Here is a 16695-nt window from a genome sequence, read left to right on the forward strand (position 1 = left end):
TTTTATACCTACGTGTAAAAGAAAAGTATTTTATACTTACGTATACAATAAAATATTTTTATTTTATAAAATAAAAGTATTTTATTTTATACCTACGTGTAAAAGTAAAGTATTTTATACTTATGTATACAATAAAATATTTTTATTTTATAAAATAAGATTATTTTATTTTATACCTACGTGTAAAAGTAAAGTATTTTATACTTACGTATACAATAAAATATTTTTATTTTATAAAATAAGATTATTTTATTTTATACCTACGTGTAAAAGTAAAGTATTTTATACCTACGTGGAAACAATGTTATTTAATAAAATAAAATTATTTTATTTTATAAAAAAAAACTTTTCGAAATAATTTTATTTTATTAAATAAAATACTTTTATTTTATCCCTACGTGACTTTACAGAAAGAACCAAAGAGTTTTTGAAGCCTGGTACATCCTAGAGAGAGCTGCGTGGAAATCCACCCCGAAGTGACCGAGGCAGAGAGAGAGAGCGAGTGAGCGGACGGCCCTGGGGGCCCTGGCACATGTAGGTGCACCTCCCCTGGCACGTGTTGGTGCACCTCCCCTGGCACGGCACGTGTTGGTGCACCTCCCCTGGCACCGGCGAATCGCGCAGCGCGACAAACGACCGCGCAGACGCCCCCCACAGCAGCCCCGCCCCTCCCCCCACAGATACCCCTCCCCCCGCCCCCCTCCACACCCCCTCCCTCCCCCACAGGTACCCCTTCCCCCGCCCCCCTCCACCCCTCCCCTCCCCTGGTGACGTATGGCCATAGACCCCTCCACCCCCTCCCCCACAGGTACCCCACCCACCTCTCCCAGCCCCTCCCCCCACAGATACCCCCCGCCCCCTTCACCCCCCCCTTCAACCCCTCCCCTTCACCCCTCCCCCCCCTCAACCCCTCCCCCCCTGCACACCAACACCCCTACCAATCACCAACAACCAATCAAAACGCAGCACCCACGACTCCCCCCCCCCACCACCACCACCCCCCCTCCCTCTCACACCTGCGCCGGGCAGATAAAACCACGCCAGCCAATCAGATCACAGCATCGGCGCACTCCACCCCCGCCCCCCACCCACCTTCAATTTCAATCAACCAATCAGATCACAGCATGGGCGCACTCCCCCCCCCGCCGCCCCCACCCACCTGAAATTTCAATCAACCAATCAGATCACAGCATCGACGTACTCCACCCCCGCCGCCCCCACCCACCTGAAATTTCAATCAACCAATAAGATCACAGCATCGACGTACTCCACCCCGCCCCCCACCCACCTTCAATTTCAATCAACCAATAAGATCACAGCATCGACGTACTCCACCCCGCCCCCCACCCACCTTCAATTTCAATCAACCAATCAGATCTCGCCGACGGGGGCTATAAAAGGCAGGTAGTTAGGGGAGGGTGGGGTGGATGTCAGTTAGCTGTGCGGCCTCCCCCCACTACCTCGTGCCCCCCCCCCTACCTCTTACCCCCCCCCCACCTCGTGCCCCCCTCACCTCGTGCCCCCCCCACTACCTCGTGCCCCCCACTACCTCGTGCCCCCCACCTCGTGCCCCCCACTATTTCGTGCCCCCCACCTCGTGCCCCCCACTACCTCGTGCCCCCCACCTCGTGCCCCCCACTACCTCGTGCCCCCCCCACCTCGTGCCCCCCACTATTTCGTGCCCCCCCCTGGATCTCGTGTCGAGGGCAAGTCGTGCAGCGTTGGACGTGAAGCGTCGACTTAGACGGGGCGACCTCCGCTAACGGTAAGTCGCTTTCAACTTCAGCTTGAGGGTTGCAGCGCTGGGATTGAACGTAGAGCTTGGTGGTTGGTGGTGGTGGTGGTTGGTGGTTGTTGTTGTTGTGTTTAGTTTCGTCGTCCTTACAACCCGCGGCGAGCGATTTGCACGGTCTGGCTACTTAGGGTGCGAAAGAAAGTCAACATATACACTATACATCTACATACACTATACACTACACTATACACTACGCACTCTACACTACACTATACACTACGCACTCTACACTACACTATACACTACGCACTCTACACTACACTATACACTACGCACTCTACACTACACTATACACTACTCTACACTATACACTACGCACTACACTACGCACACTATACACTACGCACTCTACACTACTCTACACACTACACTATACACTACGCACACTATACACAACGCACACTATACTATACACTACGCACACTATACACTATACTATACACTACGCACACTATACTATACACTACGCACACTATACACTACACTATACACTACGCACACTATACTATACACTACACACACTAAAGGCTGCACGCTGCTGCTGCTGTTGTTGTTGTGCGTGCACCACCATTGCTGCTGTTGTTGTTGTGCGTGTACCACTTCTATTGTTGTTGTTGTGTGTGCACCACCACTTGTTGTTGTGCACAACCACTTCTACTGTTGTTGTGTGCGCCACTGCCAACGCAGTCCGACTATTCATGACCCGGAGGAAATCCGATGAGCTATGAAGCTCTTTTTCGCATTTCGACTTAAAACTTTCGTGACTGCAGGAATTGATATTCGATGTGGGTTGTTTTCTTTGCGGTGGTAAAGTCTCTCCCGCCTGGTGACGACCGCTTGTGTTGCGATCGAAACGTCGTGAGTTTTTTTGTTGTTTTTTAATTTTTAAATATTTGATTAATATTTATTTTTATTTTATTTTCTACCAACGTGACTTTAGCGAAAGAGCCCATCGACTACTCTGCTTGAAGAATACTCCATTTCGCAGTTAGCCCGTTAGAGTTGCAGCGGCAGCAGCAACAGCAGTAGTAGCGGCAGCAGCAGTAGCAGCACTAGTAGCAGCAGCAGTATCAGTAGTAGTAGTAGCAGCAGTAGCAGAAGCAGTAGCAGCAGTAGCAGAAGCAGTAGCAGCAGTAGTGACAGCAGGAGCAGTAGCAGCAGTAGCAACAGCAGCAGGAACAGTAGCAGCAGCAGCGTCGTGATCAAAGCGCAAGCTGCGAGCGAGCGTAGCAGTCGGGCTGGAGATCTGGGGGAAACCTCTCATTGCGATTCTTCTGACAGATATCGCGATTTGATTTGCGATAAAACGTCTTTAAAGTCAAGCTTCAGTTCAATACTCTTTAGTTCTTTCGGTAAAGTCACGGAGATAGAAACATAAAAATAAACTCACGACGTTTCGGGCGCAACACAAGCGCTCGTTATGTTTTATTTATTAATTTATTTTTATTTTAAGTTTTCTACCCACGTGACTTTACCGAAATAACTAAAGAGTGTGGATTCTTGCAGTCACGAAAACTTCAAATCTTCAGTTCAGTATTCGGTGTGTAATCGATGTGGTGGCGCATTACCACGTGATACCATCACAATATGAACTGCTCTACATATTCTAATTCAAGGATGATAACTTAAAAGACATGAATTGCTTCCAACATGTATTTATTAAAATGCTTTAATTGAAATAGAACAATCACACATAGAACAATTGTTAAGTTAAATAAATAAAGTTATAATAATAAAAATAAAACAATTTCAATAAAGTCATAGGACTTATCAAATCGCTAAAAATCGCAGCCTTTGCCATTTTCTTATCGCATTGTTTAAAATTGCGATATCGATTCGAGATCGATTAATCGTTAAGTCCTCGTCTGATATCACGTACGCGCCTGTGTGTGTGTCTGTGTGTGGGGAGCGGTGGTGTAGCGGGTAGCGCTACGCTGCGCTACGAACCTGGCGACCCGAGTTCGATTCCCGCTCACGGCCAAAATCAGTGACGATTATCTGAACGGGTCCTGGTGCCTCGACTCGGCCTCAAATGAATAACCTGGCGTAGCCGTGTGTAGTTAAACGTCGCCACACGGGGAGACAAAGGCGGCCGGGCGTGGTGCTGGCCACCCACCCCCTCGTGTGCCACAGTGCCGGTAGCCTTCATAGGCGCGCTAACAGCACTTGCCCCACAGTCTGTTGCAGGCTATACGGGGGATCTTTGTCTTTTGTTTGTGGTGTAGTCGCGCTGTTTCATTGCTTGCTGCTGTTGTCACGTTCTGCGCCACGTGCCCCCTACTGGACATTTGTGGTGGTGGGGGGGGGGAGCGCTTCATAGCTCTACGGATTTCTTACTGCAGTCTAAATATTCACATTCGGATTGTTTGGCCCAGGCACCAGCCCATGGCACTCTCCTGATGTGAGCCGCGGTCACATCTGAATATTGTACTGGTAGGAACCTCCTGGTTCCACCGGCCCACAGGGGATTATTGTGTCCGTCCGTCGTGCAGGGAGGGGCTGGGTGGGGAGGGGCTGAGTAGGGAGGGGGAGCGGGGAGGGTGGGGCTGGATGAAGAGGGTGGGGGGTGTGGTGGGGGGGGTGTGAGGGGTGGGGCTGGGTGGTGGGGGTGTGAGGGGTGGGGCTGGGTGGTGGGGGTGTGAGGGGTGGGGCTGCGTGGGGGGTGTGAGGGGTGGGGCTGGGTGGGGGGTGTGAGGGGTGGGGCTGGGGCTGGGTGGGGGGTGTGAGGGCTGGGGCTGGGTGGGGGGTGTGAGGGGTGGGGCTGGGTGGGGGGTGTGAGGGGTGGGGCTGGGTGGGGGGTGTGAGGGGTGGGGCTGGGTGGGGGGTGTGAGGGGTGGGGCTGGGTGGGGGGTGTGAGGGGTGGGGCTGGGTGGGGCTGGGTGTGAGGGGTGGGGCTGGGTGGGGCTGGGTGGGGGGGGGGGCTGGGTGGGGGGGGGGGCTGGGTGGGGGGGGTGGGGCTGGGAGGGGCTGGTGGGGCTGGGAGGGGCTGGGTAGGGCTGGGAGGGGCTGGGTGGTGCTGGGTGGGGAGGGGCTGGTCACCCCGTGGTGCCCTTATAAAACTCAACGTTTCACCTACTCATGCCGGCTTGTGCCCGCCCTCACAGTCGGGCATATTTGCGGAATACACCACGCCGCCGTTGACCCTGCAGGCCATTGACCGAGCAACCCGACGTTCCTACCAGCTCCCTCCGCAGGAATGTGTTCTCTTGTTAAGAATCCGTATTTTTCTAAAACTTTGCAGCAGTTTAAATATATTTATTTGTAATTTTAAAAAAATGAAAATGAATAACTTATTTTATTGGTGTATAGCTTTTTTTTCTTCTCAAGTTGAACAAAAACTCTATGCGTGTCGTGTCAATAGCGACAACGCCTTGTGTGTGTGTGTATGCGGCTTCCAAAATTGTATTCAATAAGTGACGTTTTTCGGGCAGTGACGCTGCTTCAGGGTGTCCTGAGTTTTGGGCCACCCTCCATTATAATAAAAGCCCTCTGCACCTGGCTTTTGGTTCACCCTGTATTTGTTTAAATGCTGATTTAAATTGCCACCTATAAACCAAAGAGGACCTCCATCTTAACATTTAATTTCTTCTTGGTTCTTTCGGTAAAGTCACGTAGAAGGCAAATAATAAAATAATAAAAATAAAACATAATAAATTCTCACGACGTTTCGGCCACAACGCAAACAGCCGTCCTCAGGTGAAGAACAGGTCTGTCATTCAGATGCTGTCTTCCCGACAGACCTGTTCTTCACCTGAGGACGGCTGCTTGCGTTGTGGCCAAAACGTCGTGAGAATTTATTATGTTTTATTTTTATTATTTTATTACTTCCCTTCTACGTGACTTTACCGAAAGAACCAAGAAGGTAGAATCCCTGAAGTCACGAAAGCTTTAAATCGAAATATAATATTTTATTATAATAAAATAATACAAATAAAACATAATATTTTAAAACCTAATACAAATAATATTTTATTATGTTTTATTTTTATTATTTTATTATTTCCCTTCTACGTGACTTTACCCAAAGAACCAAGAAGATGAATCCCTGCAGTCACGAAAGAAGCTTTAAATCGAAATTTCATTTCTTGTTTTTTTTTTTTAAATCGAACTTTCTAGATCCTTTCTTCGCTTCTCATCGCCCCACCAAACGACCACCATGGAGACCCAATCCCTCCAAACTTCTGCGCTGGACATACCCCAACCCGGGCCCTCTCTGGACAACCGCTTCCGCGCCTACGGCCCCCACCCGGGCGTCTCCGCGCAGAGCTCCCCGCCCGAGGAGCCGACCGGCGCTGGCGGTCAGGTGATGGACGCTTTCAACAACTCGTCGCTGTCCTCCTCCTCCTCGTCTTCCTTGTCGTCGTCGTCATCGCTGCAGACACCGGACACGCCTCTGGGACATAGGATGGGGACAAACTGGTTCGCTACTATCAACATCCCAGACTATTACTCTCTGCAGCTGCAGCAACAGCAGCAGTATCAGCAGCAGTATCAGCAGCAGTATCAGCAGCAGTATCACCAGCAGCAGTATCAGCAGCAGCAGCAGCAGCAGGAGGGCCCTCCTCGTCATCCGTCCACCTACGGGCCCACCGTGGTCACGACGGCCGGCTCGCCGACGGCCGTTCAGAGTAATGGCGTGGCCACGGATGAAACGCTGGCTTACCAGCATCAGCAGCATCATCAGCAGCAGCAGCAGCAGCGTCGGCAAAGGCAGCTCACGCCGAGGTCCATCGGCTTCGCCGCTCCGTTCCTCTCCGGCCTGGGCGCCGCGTCCCCCGACGACGACCTGGCGGTGGCCAGCACCTCGGCCAGCTTCTTGGCCTCCACCGTGCCGTGCCAGCCGCCACCACCACCACCACCGCCGCCGCCGCACCACCACCACCACCACCACCAGGGCTGGCCGGGCTTGCCGGCGGCCCCCGCGGCCTCCCGCTTCGAGGAGCGCGTCGTCATCGACATCGTCGACGACGACGACGACGATGGCAGCAGCAGCGGCGGCGGCGGCGACACCGTGGTGAGCGTGTCCGACGACGAGTGCCACGGCACGATGATGCAGCAGCAGCAGCAGCAGCTACTGCTGATGCATCACCTGCTACGGCAGCAGCAGCAGCAGCAGCAGCCTCACCAACCGCACCATGGGCAGAGGCCCGCTTACGAGTGGCACGGTGCTCTGGGCGAGGCCGCTTCCGACGGCAAGTGGGGGCTGCCGGCTTCGGGTGGTGGCGGTGGCGGCGGCGGCGGCGGCGGTGGTGGCGGTGGCGAGTCTGGTGCTTCGCCAGATGCGTGGCCTGCTCCGTTGATGATGATGATGCAGCAGCAGCAGCATCCACATCATCAATATCAGGCCGGTCAACATGGACTCGACGCAGACCAAATGTCTCCTATTCAACCCACACAGCGGTATCATTATCAGCAGCTACCGCAGCAGCAGCGGCAGCAACAGCAGCAGCAGCAGCAGCAGCAACAGCAGCAGCAGTTCAATTTTCTGCAGCACCAGCAGCACCAGCAGCAGCTGTACCAGGAGCTGCACCGGCAGCAGGAGCAGCACCAGCTGCGCAAGCAGCAGCAGCAACAGCAGCTGCAGCAGCAGCTGCAGCAGGGGGACGTGGTGGTGGTGGTGGTGTCGTCGCCCGAGAGCGACGGAGCGGGCTCCTCGTGCGAGCCCAGCGCCACCACGACGAGCTGGCGCGAGCGCTGCGACTCGGGCGCTGGAGAGGTGAGGACGCGGGAGACGTGTGTACAGGTGTGTATAGGTGTGTGTGTGTGTGTGTGTGTACAGGTGTGTGTGTGTAGGTGTACAGGTGTTTGTGTACAGGTATGTGTACAGGTATGTGTAGTGTGTGTGTACAGGTGTGTGTGTACAGGTGTGTGTGTACGTGTGGCGCCGCAAGCATCCTTCCAATCCTGCGTCGTGGTGACGTCACCGCCACTTAGTGGCAAATGGCGGTTGTTGTTGTTGTTGTGTACGTGTACAAATGTACAGGTGTGTGTGTGTGGCGGTTAGCGCTACGCTGCGCTACGAACCCGACGACCCGGGTTCGATTCCCGCTCGCGGCCAACACTGCCAGTGACGATTATCTGAACGGGGTTTGGGCCTCCCCTAGGTCGACTCGGCCTCTAAATACCTGGTGCGGTGTGTAGTAAACATTGCCACTAGGGGAGACAAAGGCGGCCGCGCATGGTAATGGCCACACCACCCCCACCCTCGTGTGCCATGCCGATCTTAACTGGTAGACTGGAACGGCACTTTGCCCAAGAGATGTTGAAGGCTACATGGGGCATCTTTGTGTGTGTGTGTGTGTGGCGATATTAATCTGTGCACTGGTGGGGAGTGGTGGCACAGCGGTTAACGCACTGCGCTGCAAACCCTGCGGCGCTCCGACTCGTGGGTCGGCCGGCCCCCGTGGTGGGTCTGCCGAGGTGAGACGTCTCGGTGGTGGTGGTGGTGGTGGTTGATGGAGGTTTTTCTCATCCCCCCCCCCTCCCCCGTGGGTCTTAGCAGGACAACTTGATGAGCATCGATGAACTGGCTCGATTCGCCAAGGAGCTCAAGATGAAGCGCGTCAACCTGGGCTTCACGCAGGCCGAGATGGGGATCTCCGTCGGCTCGCTGTGCGGTGAGGCTCTCGCGCGGCGGTGTGGGTGGGAGACTCGACCCGTGCCTCGCTCTGTCCGCGTGTCGCGTAGTCCACAAAGCCTCAACTCCGTGCTCATTGCCGCCCCCCCCCCCTCCTCCCGCCCAGGCCGAGTGTTCAGCCAGACGACGATCTGCCGCTTCGAGGCGTTGCAGCTGAGCCAGAGGAATCTGTGCAAGCTGCAGCCGCTCTTCAAGCTGTGGATGGACGATGTGCAAAGCAACGGCAGCATCAGCGGCAATGGCGGCAATGGCGGCAATGGCGGCAATGGCGGCAATGGCGGCAATGGCGGCAACGGCAGCAATGGCGGCAACGACACCAAAGAGGTAACGTCGCCCGGGCTATGACCCACGCACCCACCCACCCACGCACCCACCCACGCACCCACCCACGCACACGATCACGGCCATCCTTCGTTGCCGCGGCAACCGGACGAACCCGCAATCGATCGACCGTCATCGCCCGCTCGCTCGACAACGAACCCAGTCGCCCCCCCCCTCCCCTCCCCTCCGCCACCAAAGAAACGGAATCTCGACCGTGGATCCACCACTCCCCGCAGGGCGTTGAGAACGCTGCGGCCGGACAGACCCTGAGCAAGACTCCGCGCGAGGTGGTGCAACGTATTCGCAAGAAGCGCACCTACTTTGCGAGCTACACGCGGATGCAGTTGGAGGCCTACTACAATGTCTGCTCCAAGCCCAACATGTCGGCCATCGCGAGCATCGCCCAGCATCTCAAACTGGAGAACAATGTGAGTCTATCGGACGAATCGTCGCCGCTACGACTCGTCACCACTGACCACCGCTACGACTCATCACCGTTATGACCACTGTGACGACTGGGGGGGCGGTGCGAGAAGCGTTGAATAATTTCACTCTTTAATCGCTTCCCGTGATTTCTGTATGCGTGTGTATGTGTATTATTCTTATTACATCTTTCAAATGTTTGTCTTTACCTAGGACGGCGATGGACCCCTCCGAGTCCTGCTGCGTTCTACGGCATCTACGGTACCGGAGCCATTGTTAATGGAGGTATTTGCGGTGCACCGCCACCACCACCACACTCTCGCCCACTGCCACTAACAACCACAACCACCGCTACTGCCATTGTACATGGAGCTCACCAGCCCGTTTGGAAGTCCTCTGGCATGATGTAACAATAACAAATCGTAGCCATTATCGTCTTGCGTCACAGTGGCTCGGATGTTAACTACCTCTCCTGGTATACAAGTCGTGGGTTCGTTCCCAACCCTGACGCCTGCTGTACATTTGGAGTTTACATGTTCCCTCCATGGTAGCGTGGATCTTTCTCTGGGTCTTGCGTTGGTTTTTTTCCTTCCACGTTTAGAATCTACATCACGCGTTTTTCGAGTATTTGGTTCCCGCTTTAAATTTCCATGTGGTGATGATGATGATGAGCCACCACTTCGTTGAGCCATCATTTGTGATGGCTACGTTGCTTGTGAAAAAGAGATTTTGTATCGGCTCGGTGAGGCCTTACACCCGGTGATCTAAAAAGTTTCTAGTTTAAATGCCCCCGGCAAATGGCAGCGCGCGCCTTCCATCCATTCTCCATCGCCTCCCACCTCGGTGGGAGCTAATCCGCCGGTAGGGGGTGATTATTGCTGCCATGTGGTTTAGCCTAGGAGGCACCCCCCCCCCACCCCCCGTTAGCAGCTAACCCTGTGTGGCACAAATGTGACTCGGCACCTGCAAAGCCGGCATTGGTCGGGCCAGTAAATTTGCGCCGATTTTAACTTTTTTTTGTTGTATTACTATATCGATTGTTTGGGTCGTGACTCTCGCGCACACTTGTAACCAAGCCTCCCGTTCTCCTGTACCCCCCCCCCCACAATCGCCGAACACGCAAGGTGGTGCGTTTGTGGTTCTCCAACCGGCGGCAGAAATGCAATAAGGCCTGCACGTCTTTCCCCGACGACAACGTGCCACCGTTTCACGCCAACGGGCAAAATGGGCCTGGAGCTGCCGCGCCCGTCGTCATTGTCCATGACCACAAAGACGCCGACAGCAGCACCGGCGGCGGCGGTGACATCGTGGCAGCGGCGGCCTACGACGGAGCTTTTGCGTCGTGTCACGACGAGGGCGGCGTGTGCAAGATGGAGACATCCGACGACTCTTGCCTGCGCGGCGCTGGCGCCCCTCGCAGTGGAGACGCCGGCGCCTGCGGGTTCAACGGCGACGCCGGCTACGACGGCGGCGACGGCGGTGGCGACGGTGGGAGGGACGGGAGCGGTGACGGCAGTAACCTCTTTCCGACCGCGGTGCACACTTACATGCGCTCCTTCGCCGGTTCCGGCCTCAATGACACTTAGGCTGACCATGGGCGGCAGTCCCGGGCAGAGTCTAGCGGAAGTTCGTCTTGGTTCCTCTTAGACGTGGCTGAAGGTACAGGTCCCGTTTTTAGATGCATAGCGAGACTCCTTTCCTAGACTGGGGAGGGTTAATGGTCTAGGAAAGACTCAGGCTTTTGTGGTTGCTCTAGGTGGGAGTGGAGCCTTCTCCACAGCAGCCTGCCTACTCCTCCACCAGAATTCCGAGGCGAGACTAAGCTCGGACCTAGTTGAGTGCATGTCCTGTTTACATCTTGAGTCCGTTGGGAGTTGAGGAGCTAAACTCGCCACGAGAGAGACGGGTCAAGAGGCAGATAGGCCGGATTCGCCAACCTAGCTCATCTGTCGAGAGCCCATCTATTAAATTTCGATTTAAAGCTTTCGTGACTGCAGGGATTCATCTTCTTGGTTCTTTCGGTAAAGTCGCGTAGAAGGGAAATAATAAAATAATAAAAATAAAACATAATTATGAAAATAAAACAAACTTTTATTATGTTTTATTTTTATTATTTTATTATTTCCCTTCTACGTGACTTTACCAAAAGAACCAAGAATATTAAACCCATCTATTCTCAGGGCCGCTTTTCTTAGTCATGGCTCGGCCTCTAACACGGCCCAACTCAGACCCTGCTCTTTAACACGCCCAACTCAGGCCCTGGTCTCTAACACGCCCAACTCAGGCCCTGGTCTCTAACACGCCCAACTCAGGCCCTGGTCTCTAACACGCCCAACTCAGGCCCTGGTCTCTAACACGCCCAACTCAGGCCCTGGTCTCTAACACGCCCAACTCAGGCCCTGGTCTCTAACACGCCCAACTCAGGCCCTGGTCTCTAACACGCCCAACTCAGGCCCTGGTCTCTAACACGGCCCTGGTCTCTAACACGGCCAACTCAGACCCTGTCTCTAACACGCCCAACTCAGGCCCTGGTCTCTAACACGCCCAACTCAGGCCCTGGTCTCTAACACGCCCAACTCAGGCCCTGGTCTCTAACACGCCCAACTCAGGCCCTGGTCTCTAACACGGCCCTGGTCTCTAACACGGCCAACTCAGACCCTGGTCTCTAACACGCCCAACTCAGGCCCTGGTCTCTAACACGCCCAACTCAGGCCCTGGTCTCTCACACGCCCAACTCAGGCCCTGGTCTCTAACACGCCCAACTCAGGCCCTGGTCTCTAACACGCCCAACTCAGGCCCTGGTCTCTAACACGGCCCTGGTCTCTAACACGCCCAACTCAGGCCCTGGTCTCTAACACGGCCCTGGTCTCTAACACGCCCAACTCAGGCCCTGGTCTCTAACACGCCCAACTCAGGCCCTGGTCTCTAACACGCCCAACTCAGGCCCTGGTCTCTAACACGGCCAACTCAGACCCTGGTCTCTAACACGCCCAACTCAGACCCTGGTCTCTAACACGCCCAACTCAGGCCCTGGTCTCTAACACGGCCAACTCAGACCCTGGTCTCTAACACGCCCAACTCAGGCCCTGGTCTCTAACACGCCCAACTCATACCCTGCTCTCTAACACGCCCAACTCAGGCCCTGGTCTCTAACACGGCCCAACTCGGGCTTGCACTGCTCATTTGCTTCCATTGGTGTGTCGGTGAATGGCTTGGCCATGGCTTTGGGGCTGTTTCGGCTCGTTTCAGATCCTGAGTGTGGCTGTGGTCATTTTCATAGTCGGCTCGATTTTTAAGCGTGGCTTCTTTTGAGCCGGCTCGCTTGAGCCCGAGCCGAGCCGTGACCTAATAAACACGGCCCTCATGCCAGAGTGCAGCAGGTGAAACTAGGAAAGGGAGGGGTAGGATCTCGTTGTGTAGAGAGGCAAGCAAGACTGCAACTCGGCTAGACTCTGCCCGAGGAAAGATGTGACATATATGTAAAAAAAAACAAAATGACCCCCAACAATAAAAGGCTACGGGATTTGTGTGAATGGGCTAGGGCGTTTTGATGTCTAAGAAGGTTCGGGTTTTAAACTTGGTAGCACAGTAACCTTTTTTACATCCACGTCGGTGCCTGTTGACTTCTGAAGCTTTTGCAATGAATGTCTGGGACTAGCTCTAGTTCTTCTGTTGGATGTGAGAGAACTCTATGAAGTACTTTATCTTTAAAAACAAATCAAGTGCAGGCATGACTTTATATTCTTCAAAATGTGGGTTCATCTCCTACCTAAAATACGACACGGAAATGTTATTGTCAACGTCCTTTAGCATTCAAATACTTGTCCAAACAATATGGTATAAATGAAACGGCAGATGTGTTTTTATGAACTAATTTAAAGCTGTACTGTTAACGGAGGCCTAGTTGAACTTGGGACTAGCTAGTCTAGGGAGCCTCTGGCAAATGTTTCTGTACGTTTTAATTCGTGACTTTCGAAATTTTCTAGGAAGAGTTTTACTTTTTTTATGACTTTGCGATCGCTATAACGACTAAGTTGTTGAAGTTGTGGCAGACTGGCGGAGCCAACTTTCAGAAAGGGGGGGCGGCCTTAACCACGCAGGCGCTTGAGGCGCCCTTTGTCATTCGGCGTTTTTGCCACCCGACCTGCTTTTGCCACGATCCATCTCGTTGTTTTGAGGGAGGTAACAGCAGCTCTGTTACCCCCAAGGGAATTGCCGAAGTCTTCACGGAACATTAAAAGTCCGGGATTTTGTCATTTACCCGGTTAGCGATGATGATGATGATGATACATGACTGAAGACGATGCATTAATACACAGTTCGACTCTCCTCTGGTATCGAGAGATTCTAGATCTGACCATGATGATGTTCCAGACGTCTCTTTTGTTAGTCTGGGAGGGGATAAAAAAAAAACTATCAGTGGGGAGAACGCCCTGGTCCCTTTGCAGGGTCCTGAGGAGAAATTCTTTTGGAGATGACAGTAAGAAGAGGGAATGACACTAGAGAGATTCTTTTTTTATTGAGGTGATTTTAAATGCGACCAAAAATGTAGAGATGAGAGAGGATGACTGAAGAGACGTAGATGATGATGTGGAGATGTTCCGTGTGAGGATAAGAGAGGGCATGAAAGAGGGCATGAAATCGTACGCGTGTTTTGGCTTTGACCGGAACACTGTCACGGCCACAATTAAAAGGGCCCCCAGTGGGTGAATGAAAGTGACCGCCTTGGTAGCCAATGGTGGGAAAAGCGCATGGGGAGTAGGGGAACGTCCGCTGCGGAGATGGAGAAGCGAAATCTGCTCCGCGCGCAGGATCGACAGGGACGGGGTTGTTTTAGTTGCGTGACAGCGGGAGATGGCGGTGGCGACGATGCCTTTTTTTTGGGGGGGGGGGGCGGCCTTCATCCAGCAGTGACTCGATGATGGCCGCTGATTTTTAAAAAAAATTTTATTTTCTTTTGGAGTAAACGTGAGGATTGGATCATCACTTTCCCGTGAATTTGGCGCAGCGCGGTTCAGGAGATTGTCTTTACACCCCGGCGGGCTTGACACGTGTGCAGGTTTTATACGTTTCTCTGTGTGTGAACTATGGGTGATGGTGTGATGGTGAAAATCTAAACTTTTTAAGGATGCTTTTAAGCCTGTAATGCCCAAACCTTTAGGATGTATTGTAAGGATTCGTTTAAAGGCTGTATTTTAGCCCAGATGTGTCGACATTTTCTGAGGATTCTTTAAAACCCGTGTTAGTCTCGAATTGGGGTTTTTTTCATGATTTTTTTTTCTCACCTTGCATTGGGCTCGAATGTTTGAAATCTTGCTCTGAAAGTTATACGACAAAAAATACCGCGGTAATTGGGGGGGGGGGGGGGAGGGGAGGTTATTTTGTCCACCAACTCTCTTCCACGATGGATGGACACCTCGGAAGAGAGGCTCGCGTTAGCCCCACTTGACCCCACCGTCCCCGCACACTACCTGGCGTTCACCTGTGTGTGTGTGTTACTGTTCCTGCCCCCTTTCCTAACCACCACCCCCCCCCCACCACCACCACCCCCCCACCACCACCACCCCCCACCACCACCACCCTCATATTTTCTCGTCTTTATTTGCGGCATGCTGGCATAGATGTTTTTCTTGATAACTTTTTTAATCGAATTTTTAAAGTAGATTTCTTTTAAAACGATAGATGTTTTTTCTTCGGTAGAATGTTTCTAGTTTTGGTGTTCTTTTTATATGCCCTGTTTTCACGTTTGTAGTACGAACAACCAAATAAATATACTTTTAAAGGTAACAACAAAAATCAACGCGTCGTTTGTACAACGGTGGAATTTAGTCATTTAAAATATTCGCAGTGTGTGTGTGTGTGTGTACCAGGAGTGGTGGCGCATCGGTTAGCGCTACGCTGCACCAAACCCGGCGACCCGAGTTCGATGCCCGCTCACGGCCACCAACACCGGTGACGATTATCTGAACCCGGTCCTGGGTCTCCCCTAGGTCGACTCGGCCTCAAATGCGTTTGTAAACATCGCCACTGTGGGGAGACAAAGGCGGCCGGGCGTGGCGCTGGCCACCCACCCCCTCGTGTTCCACACGGTGCCGGCAGCCTTCATAGGTGCTGCTCACTCACAGCACTTGCCCTGACATGCTGAGGCTCTGTGGGGGGAGGAGAGGGGGATCGTGTGTGTTGTTGAACTTCTTTCGCACCGCACATAGCCAACCGTGCTCATCGGAGGTACGAGGAATGGATACAAATAAAAATTAACCCGTAAAAACAAAGTTTTTCACTATAAATCCTTTATATGCGTGGCGGCTACAGTCCTCTCGTCCTCTGGCTTGAGATGGCTGCCACCTATGGGTCAGATGATTGCTTGGCACCATTAAGCAATTGGTAATTACATATAATTTTTTGTTCCTAAAAAGTGTAAAATTTTGGAAACATTTTTTCACGAAAATTAATTGTCACGCACAACGAGTCTGTGTGGAAAATGTCAGCTCGATTGAATCACGGGAAGTGGGTAAAAAAACGACCGAAAGATTTGCACGGTCGTAAGCGCGCAAGCAAGCAAGCGAACTTAATATAAAGGATTTAAATAAAAAACGACCGAAAGATTTGCACGGTCGTAAGCGCGCAAGCAAGCGAACGTAATATAAAGGATTTAACAACAAAGGTTGATATCGGTCGCGAAAGCTCTTGCTTGCGTGTTAAACAAAAACATTAAAATAAAATTACCAATTTTAGTGGCTCAATTGGGATGGCAGCAACAGCGACTTCCATTCGCCACGAAGTGGTGGGGACGTCACCACGGCGCTTGTGCCAGACTATGTGCACGTGAGATCTCACACACAACCATCACCCCCCCCACACCACCCCACTGGCAGACTGATGCCACTGTCGGTGCCCCTCTGCTAGACCGCAGCAATTAAACTATAAACTATTTTTATTGCACCAGGTAAAGCCCCACTTGGCTACGTAGCTGTTTTTCAGAAGCGAATGATAGTTCGACGAAGTGGCTTTATGTAGAAAATATGTAGCTGCCAAGTACTCTAAACGTGTGACGCTAAATGTGGAGGGGAAAAACCGGAGGACCCGGAGAAAAAAAAAAATCCACGCGACCACGGGGAGAGATCCAGACTCCAAATATACAGCAGGCATCGTCAGGGTCGGGATCGAACCCACGACCTCCTGTATACCAGGCGAGGTAGTTAACATCTCCTAGCCACCATGATGATGATGAGAGGGAGACACGCAAACTCCAAATATACAGCAGGCATCGTCAGGGTCGGGATCGAACCCACAACCTCCTGCATACCAGGCGAGCTGATAAATAACAATAATTAAAATGTATAATTGCGCATTCCACCCTAGAATTCCCAATACGTAGTGCACGAAAATCAGGAAACTTACAACCAGGCGGGGGGGGGGGGTACCCAGCCAAAGGAAGGAGGGAAGGGCGTGTTCACGAGATGGGGGTTCAGACTTCAATGCAGGGGGCTTAAAAAAATGTATTTAACACTTCTGAGAA

The 16695-nt window shown here is 52.5% G+C and overlaps 1 protein-coding gene across 3 annotated transcripts; it reads left to right on the forward strand.

Moving 5' to 3' along the window:
- Positions 1–1680: 1680 nt before the first annotated feature.
- LOC144952584 (uncharacterized) lies at positions 1681–11238 on the forward strand. 3 transcript variants are annotated; one of them, XM_078883060.1, is made up of 7 exons: positions 1681–1765; positions 5912–7538; positions 8295–8412; positions 8539–8756; positions 8990–9181; positions 9390–9461; positions 10301–11238. In XM_078883060.1, exons 2-7 carry the CDS (start codon positions 5952–5954, stop codon positions 10760–10762), a joined length of 2649 nt encoding a protein of 882 aa, XP_078739186.1. In that variant the 5' UTR covers positions 1681–1765; positions 5912–5951; the 3' UTR covers positions 10763–11238. The 3 variants fall into 3 exon arrangements, with proteins under 3 accessions (XP_078739186.1, XP_078739187.1, XP_078739188.1); XM_078883061.1 differs by having other exon boundaries at positions 8298–8412; XM_078883062.1 differs by having other exon boundaries at positions 5912–7511.
- The last annotated feature ends 5457 nt before the right edge of the window (positions 11239–16695 follow it).

Source organism: Lampetra fluviatilis, chromosome 68 (assembly GCF_964198595.1).
Source record: "Lampetra fluviatilis chromosome 68, kcLamFluv1.1, whole genome shotgun sequence".
NCBI classification, from domain to species: domain Eukaryota; kingdom Metazoa; phylum Chordata; class Hyperoartia; order Petromyzontiformes; family Petromyzontidae; genus Lampetra; species Lampetra fluviatilis.